At 37.4% G+C, this 22,234-nt stretch overlaps 1 protein-coding gene across 3 annotated transcripts in view; it reads right to left on the bottom strand.

Annotated features, from left to right (window-relative positions):
* Cntn4 (contactin 4) overlaps positions 1-22,234 on the bottom strand; it is a 1,000,458-nt gene that overhangs the window by 176,364 nt on the left and 801,860 nt on the right. For all 3 annotated transcript variants that reach the window (XM_036181073.1, XM_036181074.1, XM_036181075.1), the window contains 2 exons: positions 10,507-10,643; positions 8,701-8,830 (listed from right to left, as the gene is read on the bottom strand). In XM_036181073.1, coding sequence (XP_036036966.1) covers positions 8,701-8,830; positions 10,507-10,643 — 267 coding nt within the window. The remainder of the gene's footprint in view (positions 1-8,700; positions 8,831-10,506; positions 10,644-22,234) is intronic.

Raw genomic sequence — 22,234 nt, 5'->3', positions numbered from 1 at the left:
ACAAATAACTTAGCTGGGATTTATGCAATGTCAATTATAAGCATTATCAGTTTGGTAATTCTTTGTTTTATCCCTAAAAATGTTGGTTGATGTGAGTTCCAAGATACAGGCCTTAGAAAAGATTACTAAAGAAAATAATGCAATTTTGACTGTTAAGTTACAAGCCTTAGAAAAACTTACTTAAACAGATAATGGAGATATTCAGATAAAGATAGATGAATTTGAAAGGAGAACCAACCTCACCATTACATTATAAAATTAGAAAGGAACAGTCCAAGGTTATAAAAAAACAACAACCTTAATTTATCCAGTCACCCTACAGGAACAACTGCCAAATGACAGGTATCCCCAAAGCTGTGTAAGAGCTGACTGGATTCCTGTGGAGATGGTAGATTTGAGGAGATTTAAGGAAGTGATGATCTCATATGGTGTTCATTCCCCTTTTGTGAGGTAGATGTTAAATTCATGGTCAACTAGTGACAGAATTGTCTCTCAAGGCTGGAAAGACTTGGTTACAGCAGTGTTGGAACCTGATCCTCAGTTACAGTGGAAGACCTCATAGAAGATGAGGTTAAGACCATTGAACAACAAAGTAGAGCTAGAGGTATGGGAATTTCCCAAGATCAGTTTCTTAGAGAGGGCAACTCTGCTAATGGACAAAGACAGTCTATATATGATGAACACACCTTGGCTCTATGTTGTGCAGCAGTTTTGAATGCTTGGGACTGAGCTGGAGAAGTTGGAAATTGAACTGAATCATTTACTAAATTTATACAGGGCCCAAAAGAAACCTTCACTGATTTTTTTTTTTCAAAATGATTGACTTCAGTTGTAAATAGAATGATACTAAATCTAGAAGCCAGACAAATAATAATTGAATCTTTGGCTTTTGAACAATGCTGACTCATGATGAAAAATGGTAAATAGGCCTTTAAAGACAATATCAGCACCCATAGAGGAATGGATCCAAGATACAGTCATATTGAATATCATAAACATGATGATAATTAGATAAGAGAGTTGATTTCCAAAGGCTTGAAGAAAAAATCAAAATGTCATATGTTTTAATTGTGGCAAACAAGGTCACCCAAAAAAGGATTGTAGACAGGGCATTCCTAGAAACAATGTTTTTTTCTAGGAGTAATCCAAACAGAAGATTCCTGTCTCCTGGAGTATGCAGAAGGTGCTGCAAAGGCCAACACTGGACCAATGAATGTAGATCAACAATATTTAGACAAAGGTAATCCTTTGCCATCATGAAATGCCTTGGGGGGCCTCTTGTAGGCCCCCATGTCAAATTTGGTTTAATTGTTCCCTGTCACTGTGGGGAAAACTCCTCTCCAGAGCAATTAAAGGACCTAATGCGTATTGTAAAAAAAAAAAAACAACAACAAAAAAAAACCCCCCCAAAAAAAAAACCAAAAAAACATACTGCTCTGAATGATAGAACAGCTTTAGAAGCTAAAACAAAAATTTCAGGAGAAACCAAAACAAGAGAGACCTCTTAATTAGAAGAGGTGATGATGGTTCATCAAACAGCATGACCATTCAATCTAACTAACTTGTAAAACTAATAAATGCTTTTTGTTTGATTAAATATAATTTGCCAAAAGGGAAACTCTCTGAAGTTAGGGTTGAGGCAGGGTTTTGCTTTTGTCTTTCTAGGAGAATTAAGGCATCCAGCTGAAGACCACTGGACAAATGAGACATCTGAAAAAAAAAGGATGAATCATCTAGAGAAAATGTCCCCCTCAAAAAGAGTAAATTGGCATAATGATATAGCACATTTCTAACAGGATAAAATTTCATACATCTTCCCATATGTTTGTTTCTACTATTCTCTACAGACACGTAATGCAAGTGGTCTTTTTGAAGTCCCAATTCAATCAAAAATTAAAGCTAGCTTTGGAGTTCGAGCATGGATCTCTCCTTCTCTTAACCTAAGTATGCTTGTTAAAAGAACAACTGAAAACTCTGTCTCAATGTCAGAGAAGCCACCTGCTATGAGACAGAAGAATAACCACAATTAAGGGACTATTCTATTGCCACTAATCTTATAATTCTTTGGTTTTACTTTGACTCTTTAAAATTTTTCTTAAGGTATAAATATAGCAAAATTTATGAAAGTAATATATATCAAACTTTCTGTCATGATACTAATGGTCATATAGAGTACTAATTCTAGAAAAAGGCTTCATCTAGCTTCCTGTACTTGATTTCAGGTTTGAGTCTTTATTAGGTAAGTAGTAATTAAGTTTTTGTATTGTGGATGTACATAACAAATTATGGTGCTTTAATCTTTTTGAAATCTGCTGCATATAATACTTAAAATGTTTAAGTCTTCTGCAGTGAATCATGACCTTGCCTAACAGTGACTTTTGAAGTCTTCAAAATGAAAGATGGGGCACTATAATGATGATTCCACCTGGATTGTTGGTAACACCATTAAGCTGACAAACACCACCCAAAGATCTGCTTTGGACTACAAATTGCTCAGGACAATTTCAAGGTGGCTAGATGAGATGGTCCAGCTAGCCCCATGTTGGGCACCATATGTAAATGGATATTTCCTGTCCCAACTGCCCAGTCTCAAATAACCAACTCAGAGGCTGAATGTGAATTATAAATGTTTGGCCAATAGCTCAGGCTTGTTAGTAGCCAACTCTTACACTTAAATTAATCCATATTTCTATTTATGCTTTGCCACATGGCTTATGGCTTATTACCTCACTTTCTACACATCCTGCTTGCTTGGCAGCTGGCTGGCATCTCTTCTAACTGCACCCTCCTTCTTCCCATCATTCTCAGTTTGGCTTTCCCACTTAACTTCCTGCCTAGCAATGGGCCTGTATGCTTTTTATTAACCACTAAGAGTAATACATTTTCATTGTGTGGAAAAGAATTGTTCCACAGCATTTCTGAGCATTTGTAATCCATTAAAAAAAAAGCCATACATAAACAGACATTTCCTATACCAACCACCTGGTCCCAAATAACCGATTCAGAGACTGACTATGAATTATAAATGATCAGTCAATAGCTCAGGATAATTACTTATTAGCTCTTTCATTTTAAGTTAACACATATTCCTTGTTTTGCTCTGCCATGTGGGGGTACCTTTATTAGCATGGCACATTCATCTCCTGCTTCCTCTGTAGCTGATCACTACTTCTTATTCTGCCCTTTCCTTCCCAGAATTCTCAATTTGGCTTTCCTGCCAAACTTCATTCTGTTCAGCTATTGACCAATCAGCTTCTTCATTAAACCAATCACAGCTACAAATCTTCACAGTGTACAGAAAGATTATTCCACTGCAGAGATTAACCACTTACTTGCATTCTGGTTTATCTTTCAAACACCAATAGTATGGTCCTCAAGTTTCCTTCTGTGTCCATTTTGAGATTCCTTTATTAATGAGACTAAGAACACACAAAAGGAAATCCCAGTTTTCTCAGTAGCAACTGTTTCTAGAAATCACAAGATGGCAATTGCTCTCTGCATTGTTAAGTCTATGTATCCAGTCAGGGCAGAGTGTCCTTCTACTCTGTTATTTTGCTGCCTTTACCCCCTACTAGGAAAGCTTCATAAATGTCAATTCTAATACATCCTAAGCCAGGCTACCAAAGTATAATTAACCTGTTACCAGAAGGAGGTAGAGAGGAAACTATCTCATTTTGTTACATTTTTTTTCCCACCAAAGAGATTTGAGGGGGATAATGGTAAAATATATAGAGCAATGAATACTTGAAAATATTCCTGGAATCAAACAGAAGAAAGGACAGAAAACAACCCTGCTGGGATTGTATGGGTGAGTCAAATTAGCCCTGCACTCTTGTAAGCCAAGGTAGACAGGGTGACATGGAGCACAGAGGGAAGAGTCTTGCTGGCTGGTGAAGACTTCAGTAATGTGATACAAGACATGCACTTTTCCTTTTTAAAGAAAAAGTTATTCACTTTAAGATCAACTTGATGGGAATACCATTTTGTAAAACATTATGGATGTCAATGCAGATAAAGCTTTCACAGTAATTATATAGGGGATTCAGGGATTCTGTTAATAAGACAATATGGTAGCCACATTTCAATACCTTGAGTCACATTTTGACTCATGCCTTTTTTTTTTTTTTTGACTGTGAAAAATTATGACACACATCTCTGAGACTGTAATGTCTCCCCTGGCTATTTTAAAGTATGAGATCCACAGCATGTGATACCTTTGCTCAGCCTTCACATGGTAGCTTCTCAACGCATTCTTTCTACCAGTGTCCTGGTGACACAGATCTAACCATGATACCTATCTATGATGCCTTATATTTCTCTTATGCAGGCAACTTCTGATATTGAATACTGATCCTAACCAGTGATTTACCCACATAGAATATGTTCAACTTTTAAAAAAGAAAGCAAATTGACCAGAAATGCCAGCATGACCTGGTTCCTTGCTAAAAATGTGAATTTTTAGTTCAAGAACCAAGACTTTAGGCAAAATCCTATGGTATTTAGTTCTGATCAGTAAGAATATCAGTTGCCATCTTTGCTCCTCATTGGAGTCTCACTCAGGCAGTTTTGAGGAATAATGCTTAGCTCTAGGCACAGAAGTTGAATTACTTGCCATGAGCACAGTGCAGCTTCATCAGAAAGATCCTCTAGGTTATTATAATTTGCAGAAAAATTGATAATTACAAAAAATGATACATGTTATTAATTCTGAGGGTGTATACAAGTTTTTGGTTTGAAAAGAATTAACAAGAATGACTCCTTCTTATGTTGTTGTACACACTTTCAAGTTTGAAAAGGTATTTACAAGAGATTTCCTGGTCTTCACAGGGAGAAGGATTAACAGCATCCTCTTCTCAGTAACTTTCAAAATATATAAACTTTGATTCTGAGATCCAAGCATCCGCCTCTCTGGGATGGCAGAGTTTCTGTCTAGACAGCTACATTTGGATAAAAAAGACATTTGTCCTCTCATTGGATGCTGCTCACACTGCTACATTTGATTATTTTGTAATCTGGCTCAACGAGGCAGTTGAGAAAGAAGATGGAGATACACTTGTGAAAGTCCCTCTGAAATAACTTTTACTTTAGCCTTAATGGTTTTCTAATTTGGGAGCCAACCATCTAGATAAATGCCAAATTAACTGGATAATTGCTCAACCCTGCACCTCACTTTAATTGGACCATCAGTTACTTGATGTTACTTGAGTGTCCTGCTAGGGTCAGATGTTCTTGCCCAAGTAGGACAGGAGAATTCCCTCAATGGTATTTCTTTAAGATTTAGTGCAATAGTGGGTGCGCAGTATATATATTTATGTAACAGTGTAAATAAAAAGAATTTCTTCAGGACAGAAGCAGCTACAGTATCATTTAAATCCTGGGAAATTCATGTCCTATTCAAAGACTACTGGATGGACTACTTTCTCGCAGGTAGCTTTATACACTGCACAAAGCTAAAGTTCTCTAATACATTAATAATTACACTGCCCTTTATAGTCCAGAAAAATTGGATAAAGTACCCAGGCACCTTGGTTGGCACAGCAACTTGTTCTTTATCTGTTTTCTGGCCTCCAGTACAGTGAATGTTGGGTATCTGGCACCTCCAAACTATTCTTTTCTCTGGGAAATTGACTTTGAGAGATCTGTTTCATTCTTCACCCTATCTCCTAGCACCTCCATCTCCCATCATTTCAGGACTGTATTTACTTCAACTCTAGTATATTTGCAGGAGTCAGACAGAGGGACAGAATTATGTTTATCACCCAGGGTTTATATGCAGTACCTCAAAGAAGCCCAGGGATTATGGCCTCCAAAGGAATCTCACTCGTGATGCTAAGATAGCAGAGGAAAGAAAGACTTGAAGGATGGGTATAATGGCTCAGGGGGTGAAGATGCTTGCCTCCACACCTGATAACCTGAGACACATATGATCTCACAAGAGAAATAAATGAAACAGTAATTAAAAATTTAAAATATTTGGGTAATAGTTTCATGTAAGTTATAATTGATCAGTTAGAAACCAGGACATCTCTATTTTATGCTACCTCAAGTTAAAATTCTCTCTATGCCCTGTGAGCAAAGCACGCAATACTTTCATTAATTATTTAGCAGTTTTAATCCATTAAAAATAGACATGTTACAAATACATTAAATATCCACACAGAACACGCAAAGCCTGACCATGGGAAAAGCCTATTAAGTGTATACTTCCTAGCCATCTCTAATTCATGATGTTAGGGCTATTATCTAGCATTAAAGGGAATCTCCTCCACAGCACTGAGGGATCCTAATATTGTATCAATAGCTGAAGCCAGCACATTTTTTCCTTACCTATTGAAATGTATAATTTTATAATTTCAATTCTCTGTTTTTTTTTCAGTTTAGCTTGTGAGGAACCAAGTGTCTTGTGGAACAAAAGATTATTATAGTTTGCTACAGTTAAACAATATCAATCTACATTGTATTTCTAAAGATCAATTGTCTTCTCCCTTGAGTGAGACTTTATTGAACTACACAGTCAACACACAAATGCCCTTAATTTAACTCAAAATATGTAATATGTTTAAAGTGAAAAAAAAATGGGCTCTTAAGGATGGGGCTTGTAAATCTGTCATTTAAGAATTTCTGAAATTGTTCATTAATAATATTTCAACTTCATATCTCTAGCTAAGTTCTGTCTATATATGTTCTAGGCACATGAATCAATTTTTTGAAAGACATTCAGGATTCTATATTCACAGGAAATCATCTTGGGTACTTTGTAATTTCAGGCCATTTTACTCTGGTCTGGCATATTCTTGGTCTTCTTTCTGTCTGTATTTTTCAAATCTAACTTGTGCAAAGCTCAGCTGTCTGGTCCTACCTATCAGCCTATCCCTCCTCCTTCTGCCCCTACCAATACTCCTGTTTCCAATGTTACTTTGGCCTGTCTTTACTAAGACTCCGTGATGGTCCTCAAGGTAAATGCAGCTGCCATTAGGATGGCTCATGACTTCTTAGGAATTTTCATCTTCACTCTTTAGGCTCTGACCCAAAGGTGTCTGTGCTTCCAGGAATCTCCATTGGAAGTCATGATACCCAAGATAATGGCAGTGCAAGCCAGGGATTTGGGAATACGACTATGCTGTGAAAATGATGTATTCACAGACTTCTCTGAGGCCTGCTGCAAATAGTTTTCATGGCTGCCTGAACTCTCAGAAACTTTTGCCTTTGACACAAGGTTGGTCTAACCTAAAGACAGCAAGACAAGTAGCTGTGGAGACTTTTTCCCCTTCCTTTGTTGCACAGGTTGGAAGATAGTCAACTTGAGATTGTATACTTCCAGATGGAAGATCTACATGGTAGTCATGGAGGACAGCCTTCAGAGGGAGAGTCAGGACTTAGAGACTGGAAAAGCTATCCAGTTTATGCAAATTGCTCTCAATCTGTGCTATTTTCCTCATATTCCTTATGTTATGGTACAGTCAAGAAACTTATAGTTTAGACTCTCTCAATTAGGAGGTGCTGGTGAAATAATTTATAATTGTTTTGGTGCTTTTATACCATGTTACCTTTCTACTAGTAATAGCAAAATTTAAGATCTTTCTATGGGATACATACTTTCCTGAACTTAAAAAAATACCCATAGATTAGATTAACCAATTGTTTAACTATTGATTTACTGGCACAAAAATCTGTTTTCCAAAATGGTATCTTAAGTTCCTCGTTCACTTACCATCCTTACTCATTCAGTATTTATTGAACACCTACCATTTACTTAACTATTTCATTCAGCCCCAAGGATACATTTATGAGCTTTGACATCATGGGGAGATTAAAATGCAATGAGAATAAAAAGGATGATCATATCAAAGTACAATATACTCCTGGCCTCTGTTATTAAGGAGGCAAAGGTAAAGAGCAGTGCAAAAATCAGTAATGGGAGGACTGATTCAGGCACAGGGCTTGCAGTGACTATGTGAGGAAGCCATCTTGGGGTTTGGAGAATGCGACAGAAAGCTCTGCAGGCAGGAGCAGTGTGTTCCACTGGCCTTTGGGAAAGCTGCATCCCCAGCACCAAATATGACACTGAAGAACATAGTTGGCATTTGATAGGTATCAGATGAATATAAGAATAAATGAAGGTATTAAGTGAATAAAGGAGATGAGAGATTGTCTCAGAAAATGGATTGGTGAATTAAGTAATTAATAATTAAAGGCAAAACATTGAGGAGGATGGGATGTAGATCAGAGAGGTCAGTTCTAAAGGGAATGCACAGAATATCAACAGACCATTAGTGCACAGTCTGGACAATTCAGACATGGAAGAACAAGCTGCAAGCTGCTCAAATTAACCTTTCCAGTCTAAGTCAGCTGTGCTCCCTCCAAGCTGAAGTTGTACCCAATCAGTGATCATAGTAAATGTATTTCAGAAACTTAGTTCAACTAAGACGTGTGGTCTGTAGAGGGATAAAAAAAAAAAAATGCCAAGGGAGCTGAGTTAGCTGCTGTGAGCATAGAGGAGACCCATTTAGAAAGTGGTCTCTTCCTATTACTTAAAGGCTATATGACTTGCCTCTAGAAGATCTTCAAACTTAAATATCTCTTTATACATTCCTAGGACTAAACATTTGTGGCTGGAAAAGTTACTTATTACTTTAGTGACTTAAAGGAGTTATTTTTTTTCCCTTCATTTTTTTTTTTCTTTTCACTATAAGGACTCACCTATTACACTAAGCTCAGCGCTGGAAAAGATAACTCCATGTTTATTCTCTGCCACACACTGGTACATGCCAGCATCTGAGAGATTCACTATTGTAATGTTGAGTGTTCCTTGTTCAATTTGTATTCTATCCTGTGAAAGAAAAGAAAAGTATAAAAATAGTGACCTTCTACAGCTGAGAGCTTAAGACAATTTTGCTACATGCTATGTCAAGAGGACTGAATGGGAGGGAAATACTCATCATATAAGCAATTTACATTAACATGATCTGCTTATCTGTCAAATAAATCTGTGCCAGGTCAGGTGGCAAATGGAACCAGCAACATATCAGTTGGTAAATGGAATTCAAATTGTAGGATTCTCTTGCATTTGTGTTGATTTAATAGTGAAGTCATTCAGACGAATAGGCCCTGTAAGTAAGTGAACTTGACCCTGAAAGATGAGAGCTGTTAACTGGGGAAATGGGAAAAAATACAATCAAATTCATCATTTAGAATTTAGACCTCTTAATTACCACCAGACTGCTCTTTAAGGGCTGATAAGTTATAATCTTAGATGGCCAGAAATAATTTTTAGTACCTGCTGAGTTGACCAAAAGAGAGTAGGGTAGGTGCTAATATTTCAATATTCTACCAGGCCTGGTGGTGGCACATGCCTTTAATCCCAGCACCAGGCTGTAGAGGCAGACAGATCTCTCGAGTTTAAGGATAGGATGGTCTATATAGTAAGCTCTAGGCTAGCCAGAGATACAAAGTGAAAACATATCTCAAAAATAAATCATTGTTCTGATGCCTGATTGCTGTCATTGTGATTATTTGCACTTATGATCTGATAGCAGTCAAAAGAAGAAAGCAAAGATAGTAAGTATATGCAACAAAAAGCCTTCTCATGTGTCAAACTGAAGTCATGCAACTTGAGCATCAATCTATACTTCACTAAGGATCTCCTCTCTCCATCTCTCTCTCTCTCTCTCTCTCTCTCTCTCTCTCTCTCTCTCTCTCTCTCACACACACACACACACACACACACACACACACACACACACCAGTGAACACAAAGCCTTAGAGTAAAAAAATCTGTCTTCTTAAGGACTGCTGTGTAGTTGAATGGATATTTTATTAGGCTTTGATCAAGGCATCCTTGTCCCTTCACATTTTATAAAGAGAAAGAAATGCCAAGTGTTTGGGAATCTGCACACTAGAAATTTGTTTGACTTTTGTAACCAAGGGGATGATGAACCAGAGGAGCCTTCCAGGGAATTGAGGTGACCATGTCCCTTTTTCTATCAGTTGCCCAGGGCAGACACTTATTCCTTCCTAGGTATACTATGAAGGGAAGAAATCTGAGCATGAAACCTGGCTCTCAATGTGGGTATTGAGGAAGATGCCAAATTCCTGGCATCAAATTTGATATTTCATAGGAAAAACACAATAAAGAAAATTAAATTGTACATAATTCTTCCTCCAATTTCTTTTTGAGAGTCACATTGCATTTTGATGGTCATCTTTGTGTCAAATCAATTCTCTTTCTCTTTAAGTAGATGCTGGGATGTCCCTTCCTATATATCTTAACAAAGTCACACAAACTACCAAAGTGTTAGTTAATCTGTGCTACATAGTTTAACAAGATTTTTTTATAATTTATTTTTATAAACTTATTCACTTTCACTTTTTCTACTACTAATGGAATATAGTTGCTTATTATTTTGGAAACAACTCAACATTTTTCTGTTTCCATAGCAATGAGGCCACACTAAACATAGTATTACACTAAGACACAATTACCACAATTACCATCAATTTACTTACCCGTGTTAACAGTGGGTCACCATTTTTTAGCCACCTGTAGGTAGGCTTGGGCCTCCCATTTGCTTTACATTCCCAGAAGACACTCTCTTCCATGGCCACATGGATATCATTTATCTTTTGAACCCAGTTAGGTTGAGCTATAGCAGATCAAAAACAAAGAAGAAGCATATGTTCACTGCATATCAAATTTTTTTAATTCTGAGCAATTGAAGATTAAAATGTGTTTTTAATCAAATTCCTTTTCCACATGACATACAAGCAATAAGGGTGAGAAAGAAATTAAGGAGAATGTATACTTTTTATGAACACTGTGTTTCTGATCTATATTGTTGATCTTTTTAATGATTGTCATTTATTATTTATTGATCTCATATTGGAAGAATGCTAGATGTATGATATTTAAAGTCAACATTTTTGAGTGAGTCTTGAATTTACCAAGCCCTTTTAAAAAATCAAATTCTGCCCATAATCTCATATGGACATTCAAAGTAGCTTTCAATTCTCACATTTTATAATACTGAATACTACCCAAACCACGCACATTCTGCCATGTTTTTCATGTTTCTGTTGAGGGCATATTTTGTTTTTCTATGATATCAATTGATATGTGGCTAATGTTTCATTAAAAATAGTCATAAATATCAGTTCTTGCCTACTATACAGTTGATGCTTTTATCTTCACAGTTATGTTTATTGGTAGGAGACCTTTTGCTAAAACTCCTATAGAAAATAACCACAGCTATTATTTGAGGAAGTTACCTGTTCACAGAGCATTTCTACAGGGTAATAACTACTAATGTTAACTTAATAACCAGAGTTGATACCATTATTAATCAAAAGATATTACTCAATATTCCTAACATGTCTTTTAGCTGACTTGACCTCTATAAACCATTCAATGACTCTTCAAGTCCTGGCTAATTTAATTCAAAAGGAAATTGGTAATGAGAATGCTAAGCTGTACATCTTACCTTCTAGATAATAAATAAAAAGAGAAAAACATTCAACGAGTGACTTAACCAGCAGAGGTCTCTAGGTCCTTGACTAAATGCTGTTTTCTTCTTTTCCATCTACAAGCAATTCCATGTTTTTCAAAGAGAAAAACACAATTTTGCAAACCCTCTCCTGATGGAGATGATGCATGGCTGCTTAAGAGGGGAGGCCAAAAGGGTCAACTTCAAAAAAACGTTACAACATCAACAAGCATTAGCTTGAATGAAGGGTTATAACCTGCATCTTTCAAAGAGCTGCAAGTTGGCTACTGTCTTTCTATCATCCCGCTGCTAATGGGAAGGAAAGCTCAAGAGGTAATATCTTTCCAGAGCTCTACTGGGAGAAGGCAGCATGCAACTCCGTTAGGACTAATGGCCTAGCCTGCCAGATACACATTCAACCTGCAGTGTATTCACCCCCTACAGAGTCCGGGGGAACAAAGCAAGCAAGAAAGGCACAGAAATCTGTGGAATATTAACAAGAGAAACTTCTGAAAAAGAGTTTGAGAAGCAAAAGCAAAACAAGAAAGGACAAATGTAACAAGGAAGCAATGTCAAGTTGAAGTGAAAACAGGAAACTTCACAAACACGTCCAGAGACATTTCAATGTCACCTACTTCTGGCAACACTTGGGCTCATTCTTTCAAAAACTACAGAAAGCTGGAAGCCAAACCTTGCCATCTCACAAAGGAGCTCAGGTAGGAAAGGGAGGCTTTGAACAGAGTTTGAAATGACCTTGCAAATTTCAAACTAATTAGATACTTCTGAGGGCTCATTCTTTCTCTTGCTGTGGGGTCAAGGAGCTCAACAAGAATGGACAATTTGTCCTGGCAGAGGTGACACTCAAAACTAGTTTGCCTAATACTGAACTAATTCAGTGTCTGACAAAAGTCATCAGGTACTTTCTTTGCTTTCAAAGTGAAATCTGTTCACAAGAGCTAAACTGACAATCTACACATACTCCTCTTGAAGTGAATAAGTGCATAGGAACCCATGGAGGTGAAGAGTGGGGCGGCTGGGAGAAGGGAGACAGCTTAGCTGGTAAAGTGCTTCCTATACATGCATGAAGACCTGACTTCAATGTTTAGGGCCCACATGTACAGACTGGGCATGGTGACACCTGACTGCAATCCCAATATATGGAGGCAGAGACAGGAATATTTCTGGGGTTCACTGGATAGTTAGCCTAACTAAATTAGATGCAGGGATAGGCATATCTCTGGGGTTCACTGGACAACCAGTTTGCCAGTTGAACTGAATTGATGAAGTCTTATCTTAAATTTCAAGGTGGGTGGCATCCCAAGGAGTGATGCTTGAGGCTCACCTCTGATTTACACACACACACACACACACACACACACACACACACACACACACACAAATTAACCTATTGTATGAGGGCAAAGAATGAGATAGTTTGTATTTTAATGTGCCAATTGCCGATCTACAGGTCAAAACCACACATGACCACGGTCTTCACTCACATTTATGTTGGATGAATCACATCTATTATAATTGGATGATTCTTTCTTTCTATACAAAGTCTTCAAGTTATTAGAGATGGTTCCTAGCTGTCTATATGCTTTGGAGCTACCAAGTTAAAAATCTTTGGATGATGAAAATTTAGGTTTGGCGCATTTTAGAAAATACCATTTGTTTAATGCATTAGAGTGGATGGTATTTATCATGTTTATACCAAAATTCAATGATAATGTTAAACTCCATGGCCCACATATCAGCTCACAGGAGTCCACATGTAAGAATTGTTACTTTACAACAATTCCTAAATATTCTTTTTTGAGTTCATGCATCAAACAAAATTAAATAAACTCATATCAAAGAAGAAATCACTGTTTTGATCTTTTGCATTCTTTCATGTTTGAAACAGAAGAACCATTCCTAAGTCTTGTCTCAAGCCACAGGTTCAAATATAAGATTAAATAGCTGTGCTGGGATTTGACCCTGTCATACTGTTCATCTTTTGACAGATGAACAATCTATTCATTTCAATCTTTTGTTCAATAACTGCCAGAAATGACCTAGATCGAAGTTTGTATATTCCAGCCACTGGAATCATACAAACCTCTTATCCAATAATAATTTCTAGTTCAAGCAAATATAATTTGAACTCAAGGGGTCAAATAATTCTCAGACATATCTGGCTCTCTTCATTCCCTCAAACCAGAAATTTCTCACAAAACAAGAGTAAGACTTGGCTGTAGACCTTGGAGTTTTACATATCTGAAGAAAGGCTTCATAGGCAAAATCCTTTATGTAATTCTTGCCAAGTTGACCTATACATATTTGCAATTATTTCTAATGGGTTCAACAATCTTAGAGAAGATGAGTTATTTACAAGAAATGCAGAGGCCTGGCTATACCATTGCTCTTACTCATAGTGAGCTTTATGAGTCTGGAGGTGATTACTTAGTTTTACTTTGCCACCTATCTATAAATCCTTCTTAGGGTTCTTAACACTATTGTTAAAATGTTCAAGATTGTTTCAATTTACCTTAAATATAATACCCCCATTGTTTGCTCTAGAATTAATCATCTTTTAATGTTTGATATATGGTTTTTTAATTATAAACTATTCTTTATAAATCCCAGGTGTTCAATTTACATATATTCCTGAAAGTACCCTAGCACTGTGCTTCAAGATATCATGCAACTTCAACCTTTGTTCACCTGTGATAGACTCCCATCTAGTACCTGCACTACAGTGACCCTCATTCTCTAATTGGGTTTCAAAGTGAGTTCTACAAGGACTAGGGGTTCTTAGAAGATAGTGAATTCAACTTGAGCACGCTTGCTTTGTTTTAAACACTAAACATTTCTTGTCATGTTTCATGTACAATATGACTTGATGACTAACCACTCCCATGTTGAGAAACACTGCACTGCTGTGAGGTCTTGCAGCTGCAAGAAGAGCTTTGGGGTGCAGAGGTTGAAAACCCATGTTTTCCTCTTGAACTGAGACCAACTTGAACACTTGACACTATAAAACTTTCATACGTGAAGCCTTAGCTTCACATTGCTTTTCGAAAGATTTTTATTTCTGTGTCTGTGTATCTATGGGGGTTGAATGTTCATGTGAGTATAGGTGTCCACAAAGGACACCTAAATTGGCTCCCACTGGAACTATAACTGTATGTGTTTGTGAGACTCCAGATGTGGATTCTGGGTACTGAATTCAAGTCCACTGTAAGAGCAGTGCATGCTCTTAGCTGCTGAGCCATCTTTCTAGCTCTATTCATTACTTTTTAAATTAAGGAGCTTCATGCCTCTTGTGGTTTTCTTTTTCTTTTCTTTTCTTTTTTTTTTTTTTTTTTTTTTTTTGAGACAGGGTTTCTCTGTGTAGCTTTGAGCCTTTCCTGGATCTTGATCTGTAGACCAGGCTGGCCTTGAACTCACAGAGATCCGCCTGCTTCTATTTCCTGAGTGCTGGGATTAAAGGCATGCGCCACCACCGCCTGGCTATTTTGTGGTTTTATATTTTCTTGTCTTACTACACACTTTTGTTTATGGCCTTTTCATTTTTATATAAGGCCCAATTGGAGCCAATACTTTTGCAGGTAACAATTGATGAGTAAACATTAAAAACCCACCATGGTGCAAGGGTAGAAAGATGGCTCAGAGGTTAAGAGCACTTGTTCTTGCAGAAGACCTGGGTTTAGTTCTTAGCACCCTCATGGTGGCAAACAGTCATCTTTAACTGCAGTTCATGGGGTTTTTGATGCCCTTTTCTGACCTCTGCAGACACCAGTTACCCACATGGTACACAGACATATATGTAGACAAAACACCCATACACATAAAATATTATAAAGAAATCAGTAGGAAATGTGAAGATATCTAGAAGGCAAGTCATAGTAGGCATATTTTTGTTAATAGGTATTCATTAACATAGAAAACAAATATGACTGCAGAAAGTCATGTGTCTATGAGATGCTGGATGTGGTCTGTAAATGTGCTTTACCCGCTGTCAATGTGACACTCATTAAGAGACCATCACCATTATTTCATATCTTTGGGCTAATGTTTAAACTCATCTGCCATCTGCTCTCACCCAATTTTCTCCCCATCCAGTGAATCTTCAGCTCTTGTCAGATAGGTTTTCCTTCGTCTTTTGTTATAATAAATAATAATAAGCCAGTTTCTGCCTCCACATCTTCGTTTACACCATCTTGTTTTCAGGACTCCTCTCCTTCCTTTTCATCCCCTAACAAATGTTTTGCTCTGTAGTGTATGTCCTCTAAATTCCCTTAGTCCTGCAAACCTCAGACCTTCTCAGCTGGGGCTCACTTGGCACACACAGCTTAAATATTGTGTCATCAACAGTATTATTTCTGTTTTGTAATTTTAATTTTTATTTATTCTTTGAAAATTTCATACATGTATACAATGTATCATGGTAATGTTTGCCCCTAACTTTTCCACTCCAGTTCCTCCCAGGACCCCTATCATATCTTCCTACAAACTTTATGTTCTCCTTTATAATTATTTGTTTGTTTATTGCTTTATTGATGGGTGGATGAATTGATTTTACTCACTGAGTTGAATTAGTGCTACTCATGTGTGCATGGGTATAGGATTATCCATGGGGAAATGGTGATATTACCCCTGGCCACAACTGACAACTATAAAAGACAACTATAAAAGTACATATTTTCTTTTTTCCTCCTAGGGATATTACAGACAAATTGTGACTTTATGAGTGAGTTAGAGAGAACAAAATTAAATCACAATATTTTCACTATTTAAAAGGCCTCTGGACTGATACACTAAGGTCAATTACAACCTAACATTAACCAATGATTGTAGTGTAACAGGAATTCATTTCTCCTTTTCATCTTTACTTAAGCCTTGACCTAATGTTTCTTTCAATCTGCTCTGACTGTGATGAATTCATTCCCCTCCCCTGTCCACCATGAATTCCCAATACAATCAGCAACACACAAGACTTATATGTGGCTCTCATAAGCATCACCTGAGACATATTACTTCTTTAAAAAATTTTTTTTTGAGATGTGGTTTCTCTGTGTAGCTTTGGAGACTTTCCTGGAACTCACTCTGTAGCTCAGGCTGGTCTCAAACTCACAGAGATCTGCCTGCCTCTGCCTCCTGAGTGCTGGGATTGAAGGCATACACTACCACTGCCTGGGAGGCATATTACTTCTAAGGCAAACACTAACATGCAAATTAGGTGGCATCACTCCCATGTTATCAGGAGACCTAGGGATGTTTGAACTCATATTGAGAGGGTCCTGCTTTGCTCCAGGCACTCTTCTGTAGCCAGAGGATCTAAAATTATATCTACTCAGCCAATGACATTGGGAGTATTCATCTGGACCTATGATACTCAAAATGTGACTCTTGGACCGCTGTGGATCTCTAGAATCCCTGAACATCATCCATGAATTTCTCCTGTTCAAACCACATATTGGTGCGAGACCAGATTTTCTTCATATTCTTCAACCAAACCAACACATTATGGTAGGGCAGACATAGAAATACATATGAGAATTTGGTTTTATTATGTGCAAATAGATATTAAAGAGATTTGTAAAAACACAAATTCTACTCTTCTCCATAACTATTTGGCTTGGGAAAGTTGAATCCATTTCTTAAAATATGTTAACTATCTAAACATGCATTGCTTTATGGTCACTTAAAACAAATGATATACTAAATCAAAATCTCAGTGTTAAGTTACAACATGTTAAATATTGGTGGATAGATCAAAACACAGGGAATACAGATTTGTGACTTTCAGTGATTCTTTGGTCTGAAAGGAACACTTGAAATTAGCAGTGTGAGACACCCCCATTAGATGCATGGATCCATTCATACAAAACTTGGCATGATAAGTTTAATGAATAAAAAATATATTTAGTATGTTTTGTCTTTTGTGGCAATTAGAGAGACTAGAATTATGTTTCAACATACTGTTTTTGGTATGCCTTAGCTGCTTCTATTAGGATGAGGAGCTTCTATCCCCTTTTCTATTTATTACTTACAGCATGTTCTTGATGCACACTCCTTGAAAAATTGTAGTGATTAAATTTATTGGTGTCATTAGATGCAAAAAAGGAACAAAAATCATGGGCTGTACCTTATGTGTACCTTATATGACACTGGGGGGGGGTAAGGGTCTCAATATGACTTCTGCCTAGGACAATTAAGCAGTTATTACTGTACTGTGAAATCACCTTAACTGCTGTGTTCATCTTCTGGTCACTCTGCCCTTTAAGCCACTTTGCAGGGTTGAATATTATCTAGCTGTCACATACACATAGCACATCTACTGGGAATTAGGAAGCTGTGCACAAAATGCTTCTGTAATCACTTACTGATGACCTCACACATACACACATACCTTCTTTAGTACCATCAAGCACATAGCTTTTCCTTTATAGTCACTGGACTGCAGCATGCAAAATCTAGATGCAGCTTACAAAAGTTGAAAGAACAATTTTTCTAAGAGCTCTTTTGGAATTCAGTGATAAGTTAGAGCAATGTAAACAAAACATAACAAAACAAAACAAAACAACAACAACAAAAGGAAAGCAAACGGGTCCACAGTTTATCCAGAAGTGTTCAGTTAGGTCATTCATTAGTTACAGAGAGTATACAGGGTAACTGACTGATGGGTCCTTGATGTGTTTTATCAAAGCACTGAACTGGGAGCAACAACAGCACGTGTTGTATGGCAGGGAGCAGTTCCAGGCATAGTCAGATCCCATACAGTGTATTATCTTGGGCAAAATAATGTTTTGTCCGTAGGTTTCTGTTTTATTTATAAAATCAAAGGAATGGACCCAATAGATTCTTCTAAAAAAAGATTTATCAGAGTCTTTGAAATAGAGTCTTTATTGGGATATACACTGCTCAGTTTCTTAGTGATGAGTATAACAATTATTACCAGAGGAGAAAGTGTGCAAAAGGCACTACCAGACTCTTCTTAATTCATAGTTCATTCTTCCAGATGAGGACTGGAATTCTATCTGTATTTGTTCAAAAATCCACATGACTCCAGAGATGATCAGGTGGAATGATGAACAATTCCAAGTGAAAGATGTATATTTTACATTTTACTGTCCTTTCTTCAAAGAAACTACTAGACCTAGACCTCTGAGTCTACTTGGTATATGTGGACTGACTATGGTACCTTATGGGGCATCAAGATGGAAGCTTTCCAGAACAACAGAACAATCTTCTACAAGTAATCTAATCTTGGGCTGCACTATAACATTGGTAATAATCTCTCACAGAGCAATGGTCCCTACCATGTGGTCCCAGCACAAGCATCAGCAGTAGTATTACACCTGGGAAATTAACTGAAATGTAATCTTATATCTACCAAATCCAAACCTCCATGTACACGGTCCAATATTCTGTATTTTCTTAAGATTTCCCACTTACCCTGATGCACACTGAAGCTTCAGAACCTCTAGCATAGCGTTTGGAATCTAGTCCTGTTTCTCAATATGTAAACATTAATCACACACTTTAATATCTTTGGGAGTCAGTTCTGCTCTAAACTGGGCAGTTGGAGAAATGAAATGAGAAAGCCCCACTGGTTCTGACTCCATAATACATCTGTCTTTCTAATTCTTTTCCTCCTTCAAGACATGTCTCATATAGAGGGACAAATGGCTGCTTCACTGTCCTTTCTGCTCCTGGGATTCAAACATCTACTGATCACAAAGCAGCCAGCACCTTAGAAGTATGAATCAGAGGGAGTCATTTCACCATTTGACATCTTCCCATGGACGGTGAATACAACCTAAACTCTACCTAGCTTTGAAGATCCTGCCAGTCTTCACCTTCCTTTGTTTCAGACGTATGTCCTTGGTCCTTGTGATTTAGAAATGCAGACTTCCTTCCTGAATCTCAAGCTTGTCACAAAGTTGTCACCCTCAGGGTCTTTGTGCCTCCTTCCTGTTTTCTGCCTGGACTGTGTTTCCCTGTGGAAGGCGATCTCTTATTTTACTTTGGGATTCTGCTCAGAGGTCAGTATCACACATGCCTTCCCTGAGTCCTTTACCTTAGGAGTCTTTCCTTGAGACCAGTTTCTTTATATCCAAGGGTTATCATTATTTTCTCACTAAAACCTGAATAATTTGAGTTTATTTATTTGTTTGAGTACTTAATCTGTTAATAGGAGGTGAAGTATCAGGCCCGTGAGGGCAAAGGTTTTTCTAACATCCTGCTATACACCAGTGGCCCCCCACATAGTAGGGCCACGGAAAGATAATGTTGAACAAATGCATAATATATTAAGGTCATATCTGAAAAGTTCTGCCCCAGGTAACAAATTTTACCATTCTACATCTGAAGACAGATTTATTTTTAAGATACTTTACTCATCAAAAAAATAAAATAACTGAAAAAGCAGATTAAAATTGACTTCACTAGCAAAGTAGAAGCCTGCACAAAACAAACAAGATAAGGGAACATAAAATGTTCTATGTCTGAACTAATCTAGGACCTTCATACATGGCTGGACCAAGTGGCACACATGAGCCTATGTGGGCATGGCAGTAGCAGTGGCCAGGATCAGGTCCTCTGCTGGTTGCTCTTAGGGGAGGGGAGAGCAATGTGCCTCTGCACAGCAAGCTTTTGGAAGAAGGCTAAGTGCTTTTCCTAGTGCAATAAGGAAATAAAGATTCATTTTCCCATGGTTGTTACTGCAGAGCTCCTAAATGGGTTAACACTGTGGTAGAAGGACAAAATGTGTCCCTCAGTTTTCTTTTTGATTCTTAGTTTTTAGTTAATATATAAGGACCCAGCTGTCACCATGCCATTCAAACAACGTTTGGTTTTGTGCTTCTCTCTCATGCCCCTTACCCTTGACTCCCTCTTATCATCTTCCAGATTCTTATCTTCTTTCATGTCCATGTGTGAAAGATATCTACTTATACACATATGTACATATTTACACTATAGACTGGCATCCACATATGACAGAGAAATGTTAATTTTGTCTATTTTCAGTCACCTTGTTTCAAATTCATCAATTTTCATGCAAACTTTATTTTTCATTACAACTGAATATATAGATTTCTAAGCACAAATCCATGGTTTTTAATCCCTGAGCTAGCATACTTTAATGTTGTAAGGAATTGTCTTGTCAACAAAGGCAGAATGTTCCTGGATAAGTGACTAGGGCTACGTTCTCCCTTTGGGGGATTCTACACAGTGATTTTAATTATAATAATTCATTTAACTTGAAGATTAAGGCAGCTGGATATTAGGAACAGAGCACTGGGAACACACCAAACCTCTCCCTTCAAAATAAAAAAAATAGAAAAGAAGAAAATAACAGTCAAGCACTTCTGTGTAATTAAGCCCTCCCTCGACAGTGAAAACAATATTAGAGATACGCTAGTTGAGGAAGAACAAAAGAATAAACAGACACAATAGCCAAGTGCTATGAAAGTCAGCTTATCTGACCTCAAAGTGACTGACAAGGTGGTGACATTCTGCTATCTTCAGAAAACAGGCAAGTTGTTCTGCTTCTTCAACAAGCACTGAGGCAGACAGTGCCATTTAGAAGGCAAGCACTGCCAGTCCCTGATTTTCATCTCTAGGACAGGGTCCCTGGGAAGCACCTACTTTACACAAGGCTGGGGCCCATGACAAGGCCCTTCCTCCATTACAGTAATTCTACATTGTTATACTTCTTGGGTGGGAGATCGCCAATCCCTAGGAAGACCCATGGCAATACTTGGCTACCAAAAACACCTCCTTAGCATATGGAATGCAAACATTTCACCTTAAAACAAAATCATGAAAGTGGAAATAACTTTATTCAGTTCATGGAGTGATTTACATTAACATTTAGGAAATATCAACACTAAATCTAAAAGACTATTCAATTAAGAAGTAAAAAAAAATGTTTCCCATTTTGCTTAAGTCAAGTAAAGTGGTTGCTATCTGACATAAAGGAAAATAATTATCAGGAGGGTGAGAAAAATAAATCCCAAATAGTTAAAAATACATGGCAATTGCTTCTCACCAAATAAATCTGTAACCTTGGCTCTTGTGAGTTTCCAGCTAACTGTGATATGTTACACATTCCAATCCATCAAATAAAACATCAACTCTCATAACTTAGGAAAGTAAAAGACCAAATATCAAATCTCTCATTTGGTATAGGTGGAAAGACAAATACATTGTAGTAGTTTTTTTTTTTCTCAGACTACTGTTGTCCTGATCATTTTATAAAGAACTTTCTAGAATCTTGCCATACCAGTGACTTCAGGGGTGTGCGAGTCTAAGTGCTGAGAGTTGAGTTTAAGAAGGTCAATGGCTGGTGCTGGGTATGTTTCTTGCTTTCGAATCTGCTTCCAAAATGCTTCATATGATGACTAACTAGTCCTTAGCTTATCTTAAAACTAAAGGAGTTTGGAGGAAGAGCATGTAGAAGTAAGTGTTAATGGCCAGGTGTGGTGGCATATGCCTTTAATCCCATCACTGAGAGTTCAAAGCCAGTTTAGTTTACACTGTGAAGTCCATGACAGCCAGAGCTACAAAACAGAGAGACCCTCTCTCAAAATCAAAACAAACAAAACTAAATAAAAATAAATTAACTTGTCATCTCTCAAATTTGTTTCAGAATGCATTTCCAGTACAGCCCTCTTCTAGATTGCAGATCAATAGCTTATGGAGCTTTGTAGGATACACTCAATAAGAACCAGGTGGCACAGATTTTGCACTTATATTTAAGT

This window comes from Onychomys torridus, chromosome 3, assembly GCF_903995425.1.
Source record: "Onychomys torridus chromosome 3, mOncTor1.1, whole genome shotgun sequence".
Taxonomy (NCBI): Eukaryota; Metazoa; Chordata; class Mammalia; order Rodentia; family Cricetidae; genus Onychomys; species Onychomys torridus.
This window is presented reverse-complemented; position numbering and strand designations above follow the sequence as displayed.